A 21,531-nucleotide genomic window follows, 5' to 3' on the forward strand; every position below is an offset into this window, starting at 1 on the left:
ATTGTATCCAAAATACCAAAATTCCCTCTATTTTTTCATTAGTTGTATTTATAAATTAGCTAAACAAAGAGATATAAGAAGTAAAGATTTAGTTCAAGCAATCTACATTTAGAATGAAGATTAAAAAAAATTTATAAAAGGAGATTCAACATAGGTGGATGAGGTATTTCAATAAATTTTTCAATAAAGGTTGTGAGAATACTATTAACTTTACCGACCTTAGCATCCTATATAAAAATAGGAATTTTTTATTTTTATCATCGTATTAATAAAATCGAAGTTAGAGAGGCTTTAAAAAAAATAAATGGTGAAAAACAATAGGATCTAATGATATTCCAATAAAAGTATGGAAATATTTAAAAGATCAAGGAATTTCTTAACTTACTAAACTTTCTAATATTATTTTGAAGACTTAAAAAATATTAGATGAATTATGAAGGAGTGTGTTAGTTCACATTTTTAAGAATAGAAGTGATGCACAAGAGTGTACGAATTATAGAGAAATTTAGTTATGTATCATACATTAAAATTATGGGCAAGAGTAATTGAGCATAGATTACAAGCTACCAATATTTCTCAAAATCAGTTTGGATTCATGTTAGTTACTATGAAAGCTATACATTTGTTGAAAGATTTAATGGAGAAGTAGAGAGAGAGTAAGAAGGATTCAGATATGATATTTATTGATTTAAAGAAAGCATATGACAAACTTCCGAGAGAAGTGCTCTGGAGAGTTTTAGAAAATAAAGAAGTTAATGCTTAAATTCAAGCCATTAAAAATATGTTTACAAGAGTTGTTAGATGTGTAAGCATTATTCTATTTTAGTTAGATTACATGAAAAATAAGCTTTAAGCCCATATCTTTTTGCATTAATCATGGATGTTATTACTAGACATTCGCAAGAGGATGCACCTTAATGTATGCATTTTGTTGATAGGACTAGAGAGGGAGTGGATGAAAAACTAGAATTATGAAGGCCAACCTTAAGAGTCAAAAAGTTTTCATTTGAGTAAATCTAAAACTGAATATATGGAATACAATTTTAGTAGTAATAGATCTAGTGCTCATTAGGAGTGCACTTTTAGATATCTCAGGTCTATTATTCAAAGCAACAGTTAAATAGATGAGAATATTATTAATATAATTCAAGTTAAATAGTTGAAATGGAGGAACGCATTGGGTCTATTGTATGATAGAAAAGTACCTCTCAAACTTAAGGAAAAATTTTTAAGATAATGAATAGACCTGCAATAATTTATGATGCAGAATTATACAGAATTATGGCTATTAAAAGTTAATCATAAACTTAAGTTAAAGAGTTACAAAGAAGTTGATGCTTAGGTAGATGAGTGGCTTTGCACATAGATTGAATGTGAAACAAGTATAAATTTTAAAAGGTTGGAGTAGCTCCAGCGGAAGATAAGACCAACGAAAGTCACCTTAAATGGTTTGCTCAAATAAAACGTCAACCTTCCAATGACTCTATTAGGAGAAAAGTTGTATTAGATCCGCGCAATGTTAAGAAAGATAGATGTAGATATAAAAAGAGTTTGTTAGAAAATAATTAAAATAACATTTTTCTATTATATTTAAATGAGAATTTGACTCTTAATATAACATAATGGAGAAAAAAGAATTCATGTATTTGATCCCGCATAGTGAAATAAAAACTTATTATTATTCTTGTTATAGTAGTTTCCCTTTATTGGACTCTATCCGAGAGCACCGAGCCATGTCCAGGGAATGCTAAGATTCCAATTTACTATTTTTCTGTCGCTCTATTTTCTAGCAACCAACCCTTCAAGTGAATCAATAAGATAATAAGGGGCTCAATAGCTTTTCTATGACTTGTAGCTCAAATACTTTGATTCCAATGTCTAGTTTAGGATCTCAACATTTTCCATAATATTGTAAAAAATTTATAACATCTTGCAATAGCTATATTGATTTCCTCAATTGTTAAAATAAGATTCTTCAAACCTAGGTTTTACAAAATCTGTTTGCCACTATTCTCTCTATACAACAAAACCGAAAAAAGTTTTTTTTTCCCTTCAAGCTCTATTGCAAGAGCTTCCACAGCATTTCTAAAATTTGAAATTGATTTACATTTGGTATGAGCTCTCTTATAGCCAAAACTCATGTGCAAGCCAAATGTTGCATGTGTTGATCTTCATAATGGTGTAAGATCACATTATGTTTTCGATCTTTCTTTTTTGGAATATTGTGAAAATTTGACATCTTGCAAATTTTGTATTTTTATTTTCTTTTAGCTCTCAAAATCATGAAAGACGTTGTGTTGGTCTTAAATTCTTATATTTAGTTTTTCTAGTGTGAGAGCATTTAGGTTGTAGGGTTCCCCACCAATACAAGGTGTGAAGATGTTTGTTGGCTTACCGTGAGAAGTCTAAAGGTGGGACTCCTAGTTAGTGTGTTTGGCTAGGCATGAAGGTAAGCCTGAGGTGGTCCTAACTGCATAAAAATTGATATGCACTTTACATTTCTTGCATAACCATTTTATTACTCACATTGAGCATATAAATATAGAAGTGATTAAGTGTTTTAAATGTTGAATGTTAAGAAAGTTATGTTTTGGATGTTACACCTTGCGTTGAATTTTAGTAACCTAGATTAAGAAGTTTTCTCCACTTGGTCAAAGGGGCAAGATAGTATCAAAAGGATGGTCCATTATTCAAAAAGGCATCAAGCCAAGCTAATCATCTCTATCAAATCAAAAATTAAGTCACCTTCTACAAGTCTAGTGAGCGCTAAGTTAAGACCGAAGGAAATCGTCTTCTTTAACATGTCCGACAAAGCAGAAAGCACAGAATAGAATAAGTTATACAAAAGTTCATGTAAAGCAAAGGCTGAACCCAAGGAATTTCATCATCAACAAATCTGTTACACACAAAACTTTGGACCAATGACTCTCCACAATTAAAACAAGCTCCAAGGTCATCGGCACACATCCTTTGTCAAACCAGCAAAGTAGAAAGTAAAGGATAGATGACATTTAGATCCTGACTAGTCAATCAAACATACTTCAAAGCAATTATTTCACCAAGTCCGGCACATAAAGCACATGACAGAAAGGGCTTTAAAAATCATTAAAATCATTAAAATGACATCTTCATCAATCTCGTTGAAGCAAAAAGTATAGCATAGAAGGCATGTTTAGTCCCTGACAAGTCAACAATGACAATTCAGGTAAATCACTTCGTAAGGCCCATAAAGCACAAAGCTAGGATAAAAGGTATCAACAAAAATCTATTAAAGTAAAAATAGTCATCTACAAGTCTATTAAGCACAAAGCGTCAGACCGATAACAAAATATATTGGCTTAACAAGCTACCATTAGCTGACCAAAAGAGATTCAAATTTAAAACCTACCAGCCTCACTCATTTGAAGGAGATCATTGACGATCAACAAGCATTCAAAAGAAATTAAAACTCAATTTGCTCATTGCACCAATAAGTATGCAAAGAAGAACAATCAACATGACATCCGAGAAAGTTGACATTCGAGCAAGTTCTTGGAAATTCGTAAAGTCATAACTTGCAGCATGACGTCTAGAATAGATATTTGGAAATCCACATGGTAAACTGGATTGCAACAAACATGGTCCGCTCCGAACACAAGCCATATTTGTTGGGTGCATTTGTTGACTTTTAAAATACATTTGATGATTGAGGCAAGCACGCCTGATAAGATCGAGCGATGAAACACCATACGAGCAATATCTATTAATATCAAACTTGTGCAAAACTACTCGAAAGAATCTTCGATCGTAAAATGGATTGCATTGTTGCGACCACAATGGAGAAATTACTCAAAATGATATGTAAAGATGCTCGAATAACCTTCACTCGCAAAATGAACTGCATAAGCATGTTCGAAAAGTCCCAAAACATAAAAAATGACAGTCATTGTCTAGGTGCCAGGAAGACAAAATTGACAGAAAATCCACACATGCGTGAGCAATGAAATTTAAATGAGGTAGTCAAAATGAATTTAAAATAAATAAAAAGGCGAAATGACCAAAATAGTCCCTCAACTCTTTGTGAGGGACCAAAATAGTCCCCAGCTCTTTTGAAGAATCAATTGGTCCCTCAAAAGAGCTGGAGACTATTTCAGTCCCTCACAAAGAATTGAGGGATCATTTTGTAGACCTGTATACAATAGCCGAAAACAAAAAAAAATTCTCGTACCTGTTCGACGCCGAACTCCGCACATCGTTCGCGTAAATCCCACACTCCGCACAAATCCCACACTTCGCACGTCGACGTCGCCTCACTCACTTCTCCCCACGATCCCACCTCGCGTCATTAAGTGCACAAAAAAAGAATTTCTCGTACCTGTTCTGGTACGGGTACTGTTGAAGGCCCCATACACGCTCTTGTAGCGTGGTGGGATGAAAAGATGTACGGCCGCGGTGTCCAAGGACATCTACCATACATGCTCGAGTAGCGTGGTGGGAAGACCCAGCTCTCCTACTTTCCCCCAAATGGGGGATATGCCGGGGTGCTGCCGAAATTTTCACTGAAGTACACAAAGCCTGAACAATAAGAAGACCTCATTTGGGCAACAATGCAGAAGACTTATACTTGGACATGAATGCATAGAATTTGAACTAAATGAGTAGAGAATTTGTACAAACAACAAAGGACTTGGACTTGAACTAAATTACGAGAAATGGAATACCAAACTCTAAAATGCACAATCAAGATCAAAGTTCAAATGCCAAATAACAATCTAATGCATTCAAACAAATACAAGCAAACATCACGGGACTCGTGGCGAACAGGACCTTGATGCATACAAGCAATGAACAGTAATCTATTCACAGTATCTGAACAATCAAAAATAAATCTCAATTATCAAAACCTTGAATGCATGAGACAAAATGCATAGTGGATGATACTGCTGAATGCAGTGGACTCTTACAACAATCCTTACAAGTTCTCCTGTAGATTGAGAGGGCAACATTGCAAATGATAATGGAAGACCCGTCCCTACAAGCAAGTACAATAAACAAGCTCACATGAGATTGGTGAAAGGTAGATGTGAAGCAAGGACAATGATTCTCCTACAAAAATTTTCAAGAGGTCTTAGTGGATACAACTATTCCCTGCAAACGAATACTTGTGGATAACAACAGTATATTATAAGTACAATAAACCACTGTGGACACAAGTACGAATATCACTTGCGACAATGATGATCAAGATCTTCAAGTACGCTGAGTATGAGGGCAACTCGATGTATTGAGAAGGACACCCTTGGTAGAACGGAAGGGAAGTTTGAATAAATTAGAACTAAACTTCCTGGTGTTCCAAAGTTTCTTCTTAGTCCTATACTTAAGAAGAAAATCATTTTTGTGTCCACAAACACCGGAAGTAACAAGCCTACGACATTAAAGAGATTTAAAGAAGTTCTCTTCAAAGCAGAAATCATTAATTTCAAAGCCTAAAAAGACCTCCTCGGTGAATGAGAAAGGGGGGAGTCAACATCAAGATGAGGAGATGCCTCATAACACCGCCACCGGATCTGCAACACCCGTATTAGCGGACAAAAGGCGTGTATAAACTCTCAAATGACATATTGTGCATTCAAAGGGAAATTACTTGCACAACTAAAATATTTTAAAATACCCCTACACGTGCACCATAAATTGTATACACATAGGTACACTAAAGGGGTAAATACAATCATAACCAGCATGGGTCCCGGCGAGCGTGTTATTGGTACACACGTGATGTCTAGGGATGTTGCGCGGGTCGATAAGTGAATTCAAGTTTGAACACGATCCTTCTATATGGGTCAATAAAAGTCGAAAGGGTTCGAACCAACAAAAAAGTATACGGTCGCGACGGCTAGTATATTTATTTTATTGCATTCATATTAGGTCGTCAAGGCCCATAATAATAAGAATTCACTAACAAAGGCACGAAGCCTATGAAACCCGATCCTCCTAAGCAGGTAAATAGGAGTAGACAGGGTTTGAGCCATAAGATAAATATGCGGTCATGATATCGACCGGAATATTTATCTTATACATTCATATTAGGCCTTCAAGGCCTTTAACAAATAAAATTCACAAACAAGGGCACAAAGCCTATGAAACCCGATCCCCTATCGGTAAGTTGATAGGGTCGACAAGGTTCAATCAAATGAAAATGACTCCAAACACCCCGATGATGGCCGTGTTGAATGTAAATCTCAACTTGAGGGATCCATTCTAAATATTTTCAAATGCTATCCCAAATTCCACAAAAATCCAAAATAAATCTCAAAATTCAAAAATCATCAAAATTCAAAAATATTTAAAATTGAAATAAATCCATCAACACTTAAAGCAAAATCCATCCACTCGCAACAGTTTGCCGAGGTGGATAAATTAAATTTTACTTCAGCTCACAAAGAGCCAAATGCCTAGTCGAAAATATCACTAAGATCCATTCTCAAGCAATCTCCTACCAATAAGGACGTGGTACGTGTCCTCTAACCAGCGATTTTGCCGCCAAATGGCACCGCAGTATAAACGGTTATGACCCGGGGCCCATTGAACTGAGTGGTCTTGCCGCCAAATGGCACAACGAAATATCGGTTATGGCCAGCGTCAATACGTTCCTTATTGGCATTAAATCCTTGAGATGTGAATCAATAGGATATGATCGATATGGCACAAAGTCCTCTATCAGCTAAGGTGGATTCAAATTTGTCCCCTTAGGCAAATATCCAACCTAGGTCTACAAGGTCCCCTTGGACGAAGCAACCCATGGCTGCCGACAAGGATCCTTCTGTCAGGTTGGGTCGACTACCTCCTCTGACTAAGTAGACCAGGGACCACGATGGCCCGGGACGACGAAACCATGGGATCTTGATCGGGTCTATCATCAATTTCCCCACCATCCGCTTTAAGTATGAGATAGTAAAATTTTTATTTTAAATATCAACTCTTCCCAAATTCCCAACTTCCAACCAATTTTCAAATCCAATATTTTCAAATATCAATGTCTATTGCTGCTACTATATGTCTGATACTACGTATTTATGGATACAACGTATCTGATCGACAACTAGCCTTAATCGAAAGTTCTCTCTCGTGATCGGGAGGGGTAATTAACTATAGGGGCTTGCGCCTAAAGGAAACCAGAACTCAGATCATAAAGTCCTCGCAAAATGAGGGCGAAATCTCTAGGTAGTGTCTTATCTACAAACACATCTGTCTTCCAAAATTTACCACGGAACTTAATTCCGTTAAAACTCCCCTTGCCGAAGAAAAAGCACAAACAATCAGTGCGACGAGGAGGCCGAGGCCGAATTTTTGGAGCCCACACATTTTTATCATTTTCTCAAATAAAAAGTATATTTTAAATTTTATATTATGATTTGAGGGAAGTTTGGTAGAGGTGGTGTACAAGAGGAAAAGAAAGCTGACTGTAGGAGAGTCAATTCCTAGCGAGGTGAGATACCCAACGATGCATAAGAAATAATAATAATTTTATAAAATTTCAAATTGATATTTATCATGTTTAGCCCTTTTTTTACATGATAGCATATATTTCAATTCTTTACAATTGATTCATATGTGGATTACGCATATAGTTGATTAAATTATTGCTATGATTATGCAATGTACATGAAAATGAAAGAGAGTATAAAGTGATTTAAGTCATATGTTGGGAGATAAGCCCGCACAAGTAAAGGAGAAAGACCTGACGAGATAAGCCTATACTCTCAAGTCTAGAAGTTTAAAATTTGGACCCAACCCTGAATTGAGAGAACAATTTCAATTTTAAAAGTTGGGAAGCTAGACCCAACCTTAAATTGAAAAGCTAAAAGGGTGCAAAAGCTTATAGTCATCATATGACTTGTTAAACAGGGTGTTAAATGATTATTAAGATGGAAAGTGCTATTAGGTTTTCTTATGACCCATATTTAAGGTGATCTAATCATATTATTATTTAGTTACTAATGTTATGCTTTTATTAATGGTTAAAAAATTATTATTAATTCTTATATATTGCTTGTGTATTTCATTTGGCCATAACTCATTGATAGTGATTGTACTGCATGCAAGGGAAAAGAGCCAGTAGGGCATTAAAGGGGTGACTATTCTTTTTGGGTGTATATATATTTTGAATGTACAAATGATCTAAAAAGAGATTTGAACGATAGCTGTGCAGACTTTTTGGATATGTAAGTAAATTTTAAAAATTTTAGTAGAGCTCTGTATGTACTTCAATTATATTTGATGTTAATTGAGGTATATTATATGCTTCCTATTACTAAAGTGTTGAGTTTGATATGCTAAAGTATTGGGAGAATTCAAATAGATTTTTTGCCTTTTGTTATACTCCAATTTGATTATTAAGAGGGCAAATTGGGGTGTAAAAGAAATTGGTATCAGAGCCTAAAAAAAATGTAAGCATATTTGGACTTAGACAAGAAAATAGGATGAGATATAAGGAATCGGATGTGAATCTAAAGGGTACAAAGCTATAGGTTGAATCAAAGTTAAATAGAACAATGCATACATGCATTCATTCATTCTACATACAAGGCCTATTTCATGCTTTAAAATGACCATGTTTATTAATATGAGTATATGTATTATATGAATTATATATATGCATATAGATAATTATGTCTGAGGAGTTGCTAGAAAGAATGACTGGTCAGTCTTCCAGGCCATATACGAAAACAAGAATGTATGAGGGAAACAAGTCTAAGGAACTTCAAGATATTGTGCAAATAATCTCACAAGTGGTAGATAAAATGATATCTATGGAGAAATCTTCTACCAGCAGTGGACCCAGATCTGAAAGTGATAGTGAAGTGGATCGACATTTAAAATTATTTCAAACTTTTTTAAATTGCCAACACTTAAAGGTACCAATGATCCAACAGTGGCTGATGACTGGTTGTTAAAGATTGAAAAGATTCTAGATGATATGATATGTCCTGAAAACAGAAAGGTATCATTGACTACATTTGTACTAGAAGGAGAAGCAGAAAGGTGGTGTCAAGCACAGCATAGAGAAAAATTTGGATAGATGCCTATTACTAGTATACATTGAGACAATTTTATAAGGGTATTCAGAGACTGGTTTATTCCTCCTTCAACCAGATTAGCTCTACAAGACAAATTCTTCAATCTGACTCAGGATTCCAAGACGGTTATGTAATATAAAGTTGAGTTCACATCTTTGTCCCGTTATGCGCCTCACTATGTCAGCACTCAGGAAAAGTGTCACAGATTTTTTAGAGGCTTGAAGGATCAGCTACGACTTGCATTGGTGCCTTTTGATAATAATGAATTCTCAATTTTAGTGGAGAGAGTCAGGAGTTGAAAATTAGCTGAATTTTTCTAAGTACAGTTTGAAGCAATAACAAACAGGAAAAAAGAAGACATTTGAAAAGGATGATCGATTTAGAAATAAGAGGCCAAAGTTGGAGGATAAGAAAAAATAGTGTCAGCTTGAAAAACCTTTGAGTGAGCAGTGTGGGAAGCGACATTTTGTTCAGTGCTTAGTGGGATCTGGCCGATGTTTCAGATGTGATGAGTTAGGTCACCGCAAGGTAGACTGCCCTCAAGAGAGAAGATTCAATGCCATGCCACATGGATATTAGGGGTATCAGGAACAGGCACAAAACAGGAGATATCTGGAAGAAACTCAGGCAGGAAAAACTTAGTTTCAAGGGAAGCCAGCAGTGCAAGGAAAACCACCAGTTTAGTTAAAAGGAGAAGCGTCAGATGTCAAAAGCAAACCACCTCTGAAAGCTAGAGTGTTTGTCATTACACCCAAGGAGACCAAAGATTCAGAGGAAGTGGTTACAGGTATACTTTTGATTTCTAACAAGTTTGGCAGAGTTCCTTTTTATTCTGGTGCATCTCATTCATTTATTTCTAAAGAATTATGTGTGGATTTATCTGTTGAGACTGCATGTTTTACACCTTTGTGTGCTATGATGCCGACGGGGATAGTTTGCCTGCCAATAGGATGTATCTTATAAATTTGGATATTCAATGTCACAAATTTCCAACATAATTGATTATAGTGTCTATTAAAATATTTGACATCATCTTGGGAATGGATTAGTTAGTTAAACATTTCGCTACAATTGAATGTTGGAAGAAAAGAATAAAATTTAATTTATCAAATGAGAAGACCTTTTATTTCCCCGGTGAGAAGAATGCAACATCCTCTCTTGTTAGTGCAATGAAGATGGGTAAATATTTAAGGAGAGGTGAGTTAGTGTTTTTAGCTAAAATGGAGGTTTTAAATAAATATATTCAAGCTTTATAGAATATTCTAATTGTCTTTGAATTTTCATATATATTTCTAGAGGAATTACCTGAATTACCAACTGAAAGAAAAGTTGAATTTGGCATAGAGCTGCAATCAGGAACATCAACAATTTATAAATCTACTTATAGGATGGCCCCAAAGGAATTGCATGAGTTAAAAACTCAGTTACAATAATTGATGGATAAGGGATTTATCAGGTCTAACCACACACCTTGGAGTGCACCTGTACTTTTTGTTAAGAAGAAAGATAGATCCATGAGAATGTGCATTGATTATAGAAAGCTAAACAAAGTGACGATCAAGAACAATTATCCATTGTCTCGCATAGATGACTAGTTTGATCAGTTAGTCGGTGTCATGGTATTTTCCAGAATTGAGTTAAGATCAGGATATCATCAAGTGAGATTTAAAGAAGCAAATGTCAGTAAGACAGCTTTTGGGATCAGATACGATTATTTTGAATTTAGAGTAATGTTAACAAATGCTCATGCTATCTTGTGATGAATCGGATTTTCAAAGACTATATAGATAAGTTCGTAATTATTTTTTTTATGACATTCTAATATACTCGGGGATAGAAGATGAGCATGCTAAAGATAGTTTTAGAGACATTGAGGAAAAATCGGTTGTATGCAAAATATTCAAAATGTGAATTTTGATTAAGAAGTAATTCCGTCTTGGGGCACATTATCAGTGGTGAAGGAATTTCAGTAGACCCACAGAAAGTGAAAGCAATTATGGAATGGCCTACATCAAAGAATGTTATAAAGGTTCGTAATTTTCTTGGACTAACAGGATATTACAGAAGATTTGTTAAAGGAATTTCATAAATTGCTATGCCTTTGTCCAAGCTGATGAGAAAGGAGGTTAAATTTGAGTGGACTGTTGAATGTGAAAAAAGTTTTCAGGCATTGAAAGAGTATCTGACTACAGCACCAGTATTGACACTTCCCTCAGGAATAGAAGGATTTCAGATTTACAATGATGCATCTTTGAAAGGTTTGGGATGTGTTCTAATGCAGAACATAAAGGTGATTGCCTATGCATCTCGACAGTTGAAACCCCATGAAAGAAATTACCACACTTATGATTTAGAGCTGGTTGCAGTGGTATTTGCTTTGAAGATTTGGACACAATATCTATATGGGGTAAGATGTGAAATCTTTACTGATCATCAGAGCTTAAAATATATATTTTCATATAAGAAATTAAACTTACGACATAGAAGATGGTAATAACTCATCAAAGATTATGATTTGGATGTTCAGTACTGTCCAGGAAAAGCAAATATTGTGGCTGATGCTTTAAGTCGCAAGTCTACAGGCATGATAAATAGGATGGTTACTCAGGAGGTTCAATTGATCAAGGAAATGAAAAATTTGCAATTAGAGATTAGAAACTTCAAAAATATAAAATATTTGTATCAGATGACCGTAAAACCGACTTTAACAAATCGTATCAGAGAAGCTCAAAAGCTTCATAGTGAATCTTCAAAATTGATAGAGTAGGTCCAGTAAGGAAAAAGACCCAATCTTTCTGGTTGATATTAATGGAATCATTAAGCACAAATCCCAGTTGTGGGCACCCAGTGATCCGGAATTGAGAAGAGAAATTTTGCAAGAAGCTCATCATTCTACCTACACAATTCACCCAGGCAGTACTAAGATGTATAAAGACTTGAAAATAATATTCTGGTGGCAAGGTATGAAGAAAGATGTTGCTGAATATTTAGCTAAGTATGAAGCATGTCAAATTGTAAAAGCTGAACATCAACAACCTAGTGGATTACTACAATCACTACCTATCCCTGAGTGAAAGTGGAAGAAATTGCAATGGATTTTGTGATGGGATTTCCCAGATCCAGATAGGGACATAATAGTATTTGGGTAATTATAGATAGATTGACAAAAAAAAACTCACTTTTTGATTATCAAACAAACTGATTCAGTAGATAAATTGGCATGGTTATATGTGAAGAAAATTGTCAGATTAAATGGTATTTCAAAAGTCATTGTCTCAGATAGAGATGGTCGATTTATCTCGAGGCTTTGGAAAAATATTCAGGAAAGCTTGGGTACAAATCTACATTTCAATACAACTTTTCATCCTCAGACTGATGGTCAATCTGAAAGAACATTGGAAGACCTGTTGAGATTATGTGTTTTAGATTTTAGAGGTAGCTGGAAGGATCGATTACATATCCTTGATAGAATTTGCCTACAACAATAGCTACCAATCTAATATACAAATGGCACCATATGAAGCACTTTATGGAAGAAAGTGCAGAACCCCCTTAACTTGGGTTGAGGTAGAAGAAAGATAATTAATGGGCTCAGAGCTAGTGGAGGAAGCAACATAAAAGATCAAATTAATTGGAGACATATTAAAAGCTGCCCAAGATCGCTAGCAAAAGTATTATGACCCCAAATATATAACAGTAGAGTTTGAAGTGGGTGATTTTGTATTCTTGAAAGTTAAGCCTGTGAAAAGTACAGCTAGGTTTGGTCAGGGAGGCAAATTGAATCTGAGGTACATACGACCTTTTGAAATTATTGAAATGGTTGGAAAATTTGTTTATAGACTTGCTCTTCCAGCTGAGATGTCAGATATACATAATATTTTTCATGTGTTACTGCAAAGGAAATGGGTTACAGATGCCCATCAACAAATTTCACATGATGATATTAAGTTACAAAAGAATCTGACTTATACGGAAGAACCCGAAAGAATACTAGATTTTGCTATTAAACAGCTCAGAACTCGTCAGATTCCTTATATTAAAGAAAAATGAAAATATAGGCCAGAAAAAGAAGCAACCTCGGAAAAGTAAGAAGATATTAAATTGTGATTCCCTCATTTGTTGAAGACCACTAAAGCATTGAATTTCGAGGACGAAATGTAAATAAGGGGTGGATTATAATACCCAAGTATTCAAAATAAATGTAAGTATAATTTTTTATAAATGTTAATGTATTTTTTTTAAAATCTACTTTGAATTCCAAGCATAAAATATGAATCTAATGGTATAAATATATAGTTATTGACTTAATTATCGTTTATGTTAGTAGCAGTTAATTAGATATTTATTAGTAATTAAATATTGTATATCCAAGCATTTTTGGACAATTTATTACATAGTACTTCTACGTCCTGCATATAGATTAATTAGGATTAGTGTCGCGTTAAATTCATGTTTAATGGGCATTTCCTTCACTGTCATGTTGTCCTTACAGTTTTTTTTTATGTGATGTAGCTTTCCACTTAGCCACTCATGTATGCATTTGATGTAAATCAGATGATTGATATGGTATTGAAAAGGTAGTGGAAAATGCACTACATTAGGATAATATTATATAATAAAGCAGAGCATTAGAATTAGAATACCAATTCCTTTTATCCCTCCCTCAGCCGAAACCTGGAAGACCCTCAGCCAAAGCCTAGAAGTCCCGAAACCTGGAGGTAAAGCAGCGGGTAAGCAAGTGGAAAAACTGGGAGGATTCAATTGCTAGAAGGAAAAATCAACAAAGCTGCTGGAAGGAGAAATCATAAAAGCTGTTCGAAAGCTGTTGGAAGGGGAAAATAAGAGTTGAATCAACTGTTGGTGTAGAAGCTGCAGTTTGGGTATTTATTTCTCAAGTATTGAGGGCTATGGAAAGGAAATAGTGGTAATTCTCAAGTAATATTTCCTATAAGAGATTGGGCATGCAAAACAGTGAGGAGAATGTAGAAATATCCTATTTCTAATCATTATTTCTGTGAATGCAGGAATTCTGGAATGCAAAAATAATATTTCCGAATACAATCTTTGTATAAATGTAATTGTAGTAGAAGGATAAAAAGGAAAAGTAGGGAGGAAATTTTGGGAGGGAAAGAAAAGAATTTGATTTGAATGAGGAAAAGTTTGGTAGAGGTGGTGTACAAGAGGAAAAGAAAGCCGACTGTAGGAGAACCAATTCCTAGCGAGTTGAGATACCCAACGAGCATAAGAAATAGTAACAATTTTATAAAATTTCAAATTGATATTTATCATGTATAGCCTTTTTTTCACATGATAGCATATATTTCAATTCATTACAATTGATTCATATGTGGATTAAACATGTAGTTGATTAAATTATTGCTATGATTATGGAATGTACATTTTTAATTGATTCATATGTGGATTACGCATGTAGTTGATTAAATTGTTATTATGATTATGGAATGTACCTAAAAATGAAAAAGTGTATAAAGTGATTTAAGCCATATGTTGGGGGATAAGCCCGCACAAGTAAAGGCGAAAGGCCTGACGAGGTAAGCCTATACTCTCAAGTCTAGAAGTTGGGAATTTGGACCCAATCCTGAATTGAGAGAAAAGCTTCAATTCTAAAAGTTGGGAAACTAGACCCAACATTAAATTGAAAAGTTGAAAGGGTGCAAAAGCTTATAATCATTATATGACTTGTTAAACAGGATGCTGAACGATCAGTAAGATGGAAAGTATTGTTATATTTTCTTATGACCCATATTAAAGGTGTTCTAACCATGTTATTATTTAGTTACTAATATTATGCCTTTCTTAATGGTTAAAATATTATTATTAATTCTTGTACATTACTTGTGTATTTTATTGGGTCATAGCTCATTGGCAGTGGTCGTACTGCAGGCAAGGGAAATGAGCCTATAAGGCATTAAAGGGGATGACTGTTCTTTTTGGGTGTACATATATTTTGAGTGTACAAATGATCTAAAAAGAGATCTGAACGATAGCTCTGTAGACTTTTTGGATATGTAAGTAAATTTTAAAAGTTTTAGTAGAGCTCTATATGTACTTTAATTATATTTGATGTTAATTGAGGTATATTATATACTTCATATTACTAAAGTGTGGAGTTTGATATGCTGAAGTATTGGGAGTATCCAAATAGATTTATTTCCTTCTGTTATACTCCAATTTGACTGTTAAAGGGGCAAATTGGGGTGTGACAACCCCCCCCCCCCCCCCCCCCCCCCCCCACCCCAAGCGCCCGCACGCACGTCAATCTCCTCAAAGTGGAGGTCGTTTCCCTCTTCTTGGTGAAGCCTCCTACTAATCGAGTGGAGCTATTGAGCCTACAACGGCTATAATTGAGGGTGGCTCCCTTGTGGTTGATTTACCCTCCCCTGTCATGAGCAAAGGGCGAGTTATCAATGAAGATCCATATAAAGGGCAACTGAGGAGGTACTGAAGCCTAATCACAAGGTGGTAGAGGGAAAAAGTAAGCAAGCGGTCTCTAAAATTGAGAGTGAGGCCAACTCTATCCTCCCTTCAAAGCCAAAATGTTTTGAGGAAGTGGCCTTCTCCGAGGGAGTACAACTCTTAACACCCCCTCAGAAGATTTATTATAATAGGTAGGTAGTCTCCTTAAAGGCATTTGAGGCGACCTTGAATGGGATTCCTAAGGAAGAGCTCACCTTTGCCACAATGAATTCGTTTAGTTCTCATTCGTATACTATCTACTCCCTGGTTCGTAGTCATCGAAAGGTTATGGCAAAGGTTGTTGCCTTGAAAAAGGGGCGCTTTTCTAAGAAGTCTCACCTCAAGGATGAAAGATTAGCTCATCGTCCTGCAGAGGAGGTCAAAACCTTGAAGATCGACCTAGCTAGTAAGGAGGAAGCTTACAGATAAGAGATGGAAGGAGGCAATTAAGGAGTTTGTGCAATCAATGAAGGATCAAGAAGATGCAAAGATTGCCAGGCTAACAGTCAAATTTAATGAGGGAGGATATACTCCTCAACTCTATTTCAATGAACGAGTGGTTGAAGTCGATTATTTCAATGCTTGCTCAAATATAACTAAGAAATTCTTCTAATTATTGAATTCGGCTATAACTGAATAACAAGCATAATAATATTCACCTCTTTATGAACAAATTAATACTCTTCAAAATTAAATGAATGGAAGGAAATGTAATTGAAATAATAAAATAAGTATCAAACTCAACTCTCAACAAGAACACAATGATACTCTCAACTATTGAACTTGGTGAACTTGAACACGTCTGCCCTGGGCTCAATGAGTATGAGGACATGTAGATAATATACTAGCACTCATTAAATCATGACTGGGCCAATTTTTTATAAGGAAAATTAGTGGTTGGTGTTAATTATAAACTTGATGACTGAATTTGAGAGGTTAGTAGGTTAGTTGCTCATTCGTGTCCATGTCATAGCACTGCACTTGAGAATAAATGTATCTGACTCGACATAATGCCATCTTAGGTGAGCCTCACCTTATGTTAGAATTTATAATTTTCATGAGGGTAGCCATCCTGACTTGTCAGATGGAACGAACTTACATGCTACTCATTGTAGATCTTATCGCAAAGAGAGGAAGCATCCAGGGGTAAAATTCTGCTTTTGCGTTAATTCGTCATCAACTTACTCCAGACTTTATAATCGTCACAAAGTTAACTATCTAAACTTGTCAGCTGGAAAGGACTCGCATGCTACTCAATAAAGATCTTGCCACAAATGAGGAATCACCATCCAAGGCTTAGCTTCCGTAAATAGAGATTTTCCTCAGCTATAGCTAGTCAAACACACCAATTTTTCCTATGTGTTGGGAAAAAGTGAGGGCAAGTTAGTGTGTAATACAATAATAACTTAGGGAGAGAGCTTTTTTTATGTCTCTTGTGAATATGTTTAACGTGAAGGAATGGTTATGTTAGATTTTTTAGAATAAATTAGTAACATGCCAAGGCAACTCAATAAGAATAGGAAGGTGACCTCGTCAAGAGTAGACTTTTCCAAAGGGATTTGGCTCTATTGCGAGTCTTGTCACTTTCAGGCTAAGGCTTCAACTCAACTTAGAGAGAGTAGTCTCTGTCGTTTTAAGATTTAAGCATGATTTTTGTGCTTATTCGTCGGCTCAACTTGTCTATTGGTTTGCAAATGGTGAACATAAGCAAATTTAACGAAAATGCCTTACAATTGGTAGAAGTCTTTTTAATCTGCTTGCCGACAAATTGAGGACTATTGCAATAATTATTATAAGAGGTGGGACATAACTGTAGATAATGTCTGACCCAAAGAAATTTGATAATATTGGCAGTAGTCTTAGTCAATGATTTGGCATCTATGAATTTGGTGAAGTAGTCCACTACAGCCAGAATAAACTTCCTCTTTCCACTCAATAGGAAAATGGACTAACAAGATCCATTTACCAAACAACAAATCGCCATGAGCTATTGATAAGCTCGAGCTTGTGAGAGGGATATAATTGCATGGAATCAAAATTTCACTAGTATATGTATGCTTTTGAGAACTATGCATCCCCTTCAAAGGTTGGCCAGAAGTAACCCTATAGGACAATTCGTTGGGGGAGTGTTTTCCCTCCTGAATGACTTCCACACTCACTTGACTGTATTTCCGTGAGTATCTTCTTATTCTCATCCTCCCTTATAGACTATATGTTTTGGGAGGATGCTAACCTCCTGAACAGCTCGCCCAAGATCAGAATGCATTGCTTTGATTTTGAATCACATTGGATCATTGATTTTGGTAATTATTTTCCCCGTCTACAAATACTCAATGAAATGGTTTACCTAACTCATCTCGTGTTCCGCATCTAGGTGAATGACCTCCTCCTCAATGGTAGATTGCAAGCTCCTCGATGGTAGATTGCTAGACATTAAGTCAAGTTGCCTGTATAGATTGCTTTGCTTCGTTAACAAGTCAATAGTCAAGGACACTTTGGAGACACGCATTGATATACTTTTCGTATTTGCATGGTTATTGATGAATTCGAGAGATTCAACCATTATTCGTGATCGCTACAGCCCAAAAGCGTAACGAAATGGGCCTTCTTAAAAACCTTGTGTTAAGAAAACCTATGCAACTGCTGACTCTAGGCTTTCACCTCCAACATCTCTTTCTAAAACTACACAATCAAGCTTAGCAACGACAATTGACTATTAGCACATCTTTAAGTGGCCTTCTGAATTTTTGAGGGGCCTTTGAGTGCTTGCAAGCCAAGTAATGAATATTTTATTGAATTATGCAAACAAGGGGACCATGCTTAATGATAGGAGACTAAACCACCAAAGAAAGGACTCATCGAATATGGTGATGAATAACCAACACTTCAAGAAATCATCAACATTAGGAAGCAAAGTAACTAACTAGAAATACACAACATGATCAACAAGGTTGATTCTTCCCCGGTAGGATTTCAAGTTGGGCATCTTGGATATAGGAGGTGGTCTTAATTAAAATATCTACCTAGAAAACACATTGCTCAGCTTACGTTCTAATCTTCACAAATACCATGGAGGAGGGTTGTACTCATTGTCACTAGTATGGCTATGAGAAGGGTATATTTTGCGTCGTATTAAGCGCCCTCGTCTCCGACCTTCTATGATGAAATGCCTACTTAGAAGATCCTTCCGGTATAATTGCCTTGGAGTGTTCCATTGTAGTCCTAGTGCATATTGAATCATTTTAATGTGCCTTTCTTCATCTCCAACAAGTCACAACAAGTGGTGTATATGGGGTTCTCCATATTCCTTGACAGTTTGAGATTTGATATTCTTGGAGATGCACCTCTTTTTTAGCCATAGCATCAGTCTACTTTTACAGTAGCTTCAAGGATGTTGCATCTGAAATTTTCAATGGATGATACCTAGCCTTACTACAGGTAAACATTAAATGAGAGCTGAAAAGTTAAGTAGAATTTGAGTTGAGTATAGAGGATAGAGAAAGCTCTAGTTATTTTATAAGTCTCATAGTGGGTAATAAGAAATGCAAGAAGATCTGAATGATCTAATAGTCCTCAGATATGCCTCTTCACCATTTAATTATAGGACTTGGAGGGTTACAGGAAATGTTACAACTAAAAATAAAAAAATAAAAAACATATTGTTTGATATGACTTATTACAGACTGTGTCAAACACATGGCTTAGTTCATTTATCTCCGTGTAAATATTTGCTTGCAATGTGGCCCTCTATTCCAAAGTGAGTCCCCTTTGCAATTCTTCATACGTAAGTGTATTGGGAGAGTCTTCGAGGTACGGTGTATAGGATGAGTTTTTTAAGGCAAATCCTTTGAACATGATGGTGAGTCTATAGGGAAGACTCAAATCTCTAGAATAGAATGGGCGAGTCCTCCTAAAAAAATGAAGAACACAAGCCAAGGACTGAAGATGACTCTTCGGCCTAACCTATCAAGGCTGGTCTTCTTGTTATGATCTAATTGGAGGAGTGTCCAAGAAACTATGGATTAGTGTTGACCAACTACTGTGTGGTCACTTTACCTCATGGTGAGTGCTCCTCCAAGGTGATGCAACCACTTCAACCAAATCCCTTGGTTAGAACCAATACCTATGAGATACCTATGTAGACATGTACAGGCATACATACAAGAAACCTACTAACCTAATTACTTTAATCACTTATTTTGTTTGATATTGACTTGTCCAAAAAAGCTAATAATATAACTCATGTTATTCATAGATTAAAAATTCCAATCCAGTTTCTATGGCTTTCAGAGCATAATATATGAACAAAATAATGTATCAGACGTTAAAACTCACCAATCGCGATCTAGGTTAGGAGGAACGTCAATCATCCATTCCGTGAGCATGAGCTGGCGGGCAAACCAGTGGCGGGCTGCGGAGCCCTTCAATTTTGAGGCCTGGACAAAATCCAAATGCCTAACCGTAGGAGAAGAAGCTTCCAGCTCAGGAGACTGCTCCAGCGCGATGGCATAACCGACGTCTACGTTGTCGGGGAAGTCGGCTTGGCATGCGTCGGGAAAAGAGTGGCTCGGCAGGTCGAAGAGGGAGGAGGCAAGGCGGCGGGCACGGTTCTGTGAATCGGAGCGTTGTTGGGTTTGCCGGATGAGCGCGAGGTCGCGTCGCCGTTGCTGGTCAGAGATCGCCGGCCGTTTAAACGGACGTCGGAGTTCGTGCGGCGCCATCTCTAGGCTCGGACTGCTTCTCGTTGCTTTGCACATTATATAATGCATCCGGTGAATATAAAAAAAATAAAAAATAAAAATAAAAACAAATTAATTTAGGGCAAATTTTTAAAAAAGTATTTGCACCTCATTTCATTGATGAACACCTCCAAACCTTACTCTAAAGCGGGACTTGGCATTGCCTCCTTTCATGTGTTAAGAACTGCTTCTAATTGTGGGATTATTATCAGACTTTACACTCTCCTTTATCTTGTTGGTTGAAATATAGATACATTTCTCCTTCGAAAACCTGTCAACATCATGTTTTTGGTTTTTAGAAGATCATATGCAACACTGCTACTTTGTTTAAGAACAAATTCCTCTACCATGTTTCCCCTAACAGACCTATAGCGATTTTTTGGGACCATTGGAGTTTAAATGACAATATCACTTATATATTTGCTGATCTTCCTCTCAGCATGTTTAGTAATCTCAATGCTATACTTGTGGACTAGATGCATGACCATAACTGGTCCCTACCCGATGCTCTCAGTTAGAATATTAAAGATCTCATTCAGGCTATCCCTATTTCCCTTAGCTATTTTAATCTCATCATTTGGGACAATGATGAGAATTCTTCTTTTAAGATGTTCTAATTAGAATTTTTTCTTACTGACATCTCCTATGACTAGTCCCCTTTAGTTTGGCACAGAAAGCACTCTCTTAAATATTTTGTTTTTACCTGGATGGCTTTGCATGGAGGGATTAAAATTGCAGAAGCTCTTTCTAAGATGAATATCCAATTTGGACCATCGCTGCCCTCTTTGCCATGGCTGCACTGAAAATACTGCATACTTGATGTTCGAGGGTAATTTCTCTTTTCAGTTTTTAACTAAACTTATCCCACACTTCAACAATTTCTTTCTAAGACCTACCATTGTTCAAGCTCTACAACACATTGATGGCCTTTCTATCGACTGTAACCTTAAAAATGAAATTCTTCTTACCTTCTATGCTACTATTTACTTCCTCAGGAATGAACGAAATAACAAGAAATTTAATGAGGGGGCAGTTTGTGCTATCACTTTATCTAAGAAGATTTCTAGAGATGTTTACCTTAAACTGAATAGATGGAAAAGTGTGAATTTCATAAAAGAGAAGTTACATTTGAAATACAGATGACTGTTTTGGCTTTTGTTGTTTTGATCTATTATGGAATCTTCTTTGGTATTGTGTGCCTTGGTTCGTTGGTGGCAAGTCTCTGTTGCCCGACCTCTTCGTTGTATGATAACTGCTAC

General features: G+C 36.0%; 1 protein-coding gene across 4 annotated transcripts in view; it reads right to left on the bottom strand.

Annotated features, from left to right (window-relative positions):
* The window catches only part of LOC110100150 (snurportin-1), a 49,895-nt gene extending 29,415 nt beyond the window's left edge, over positions 1 to 20,480 (bottom strand). For all 4 annotated transcript variants that reach the window (XM_020827578.2, XM_020827576.2, XM_020827574.2 and 1 more), the window contains exons 1-2: positions 20,381 to 20,480; positions 19,869 to 20,280 (exon numbers count right to left, since the gene is read on the bottom strand). In XM_020827578.2, the coding sequence (XP_020683237.1) occupies positions 19,869 to 20,254 (386 nt within the window). In that variant the 5' untranslated portion in view covers positions 20,255 to 20,280; positions 20,381 to 20,480. The remainder of the gene's footprint in view (positions 1 to 19,868; positions 20,281 to 20,380) is intronic.
* Positions 20,481 to 21,531: the final 1,051 nt, after the last annotated feature.

The sequence above is a fragment of the Dendrobium catenatum genome, unplaced genomic scaffold (assembly GCF_001605985.2).
Source record: "Dendrobium catenatum unplaced genomic scaffold, ASM160598v2 fragScaff_scaffold_231, whole genome shotgun sequence".
NCBI lineage: Eukaryota > Viridiplantae > Streptophyta > Magnoliopsida > Asparagales > Orchidaceae > Dendrobium > Dendrobium catenatum.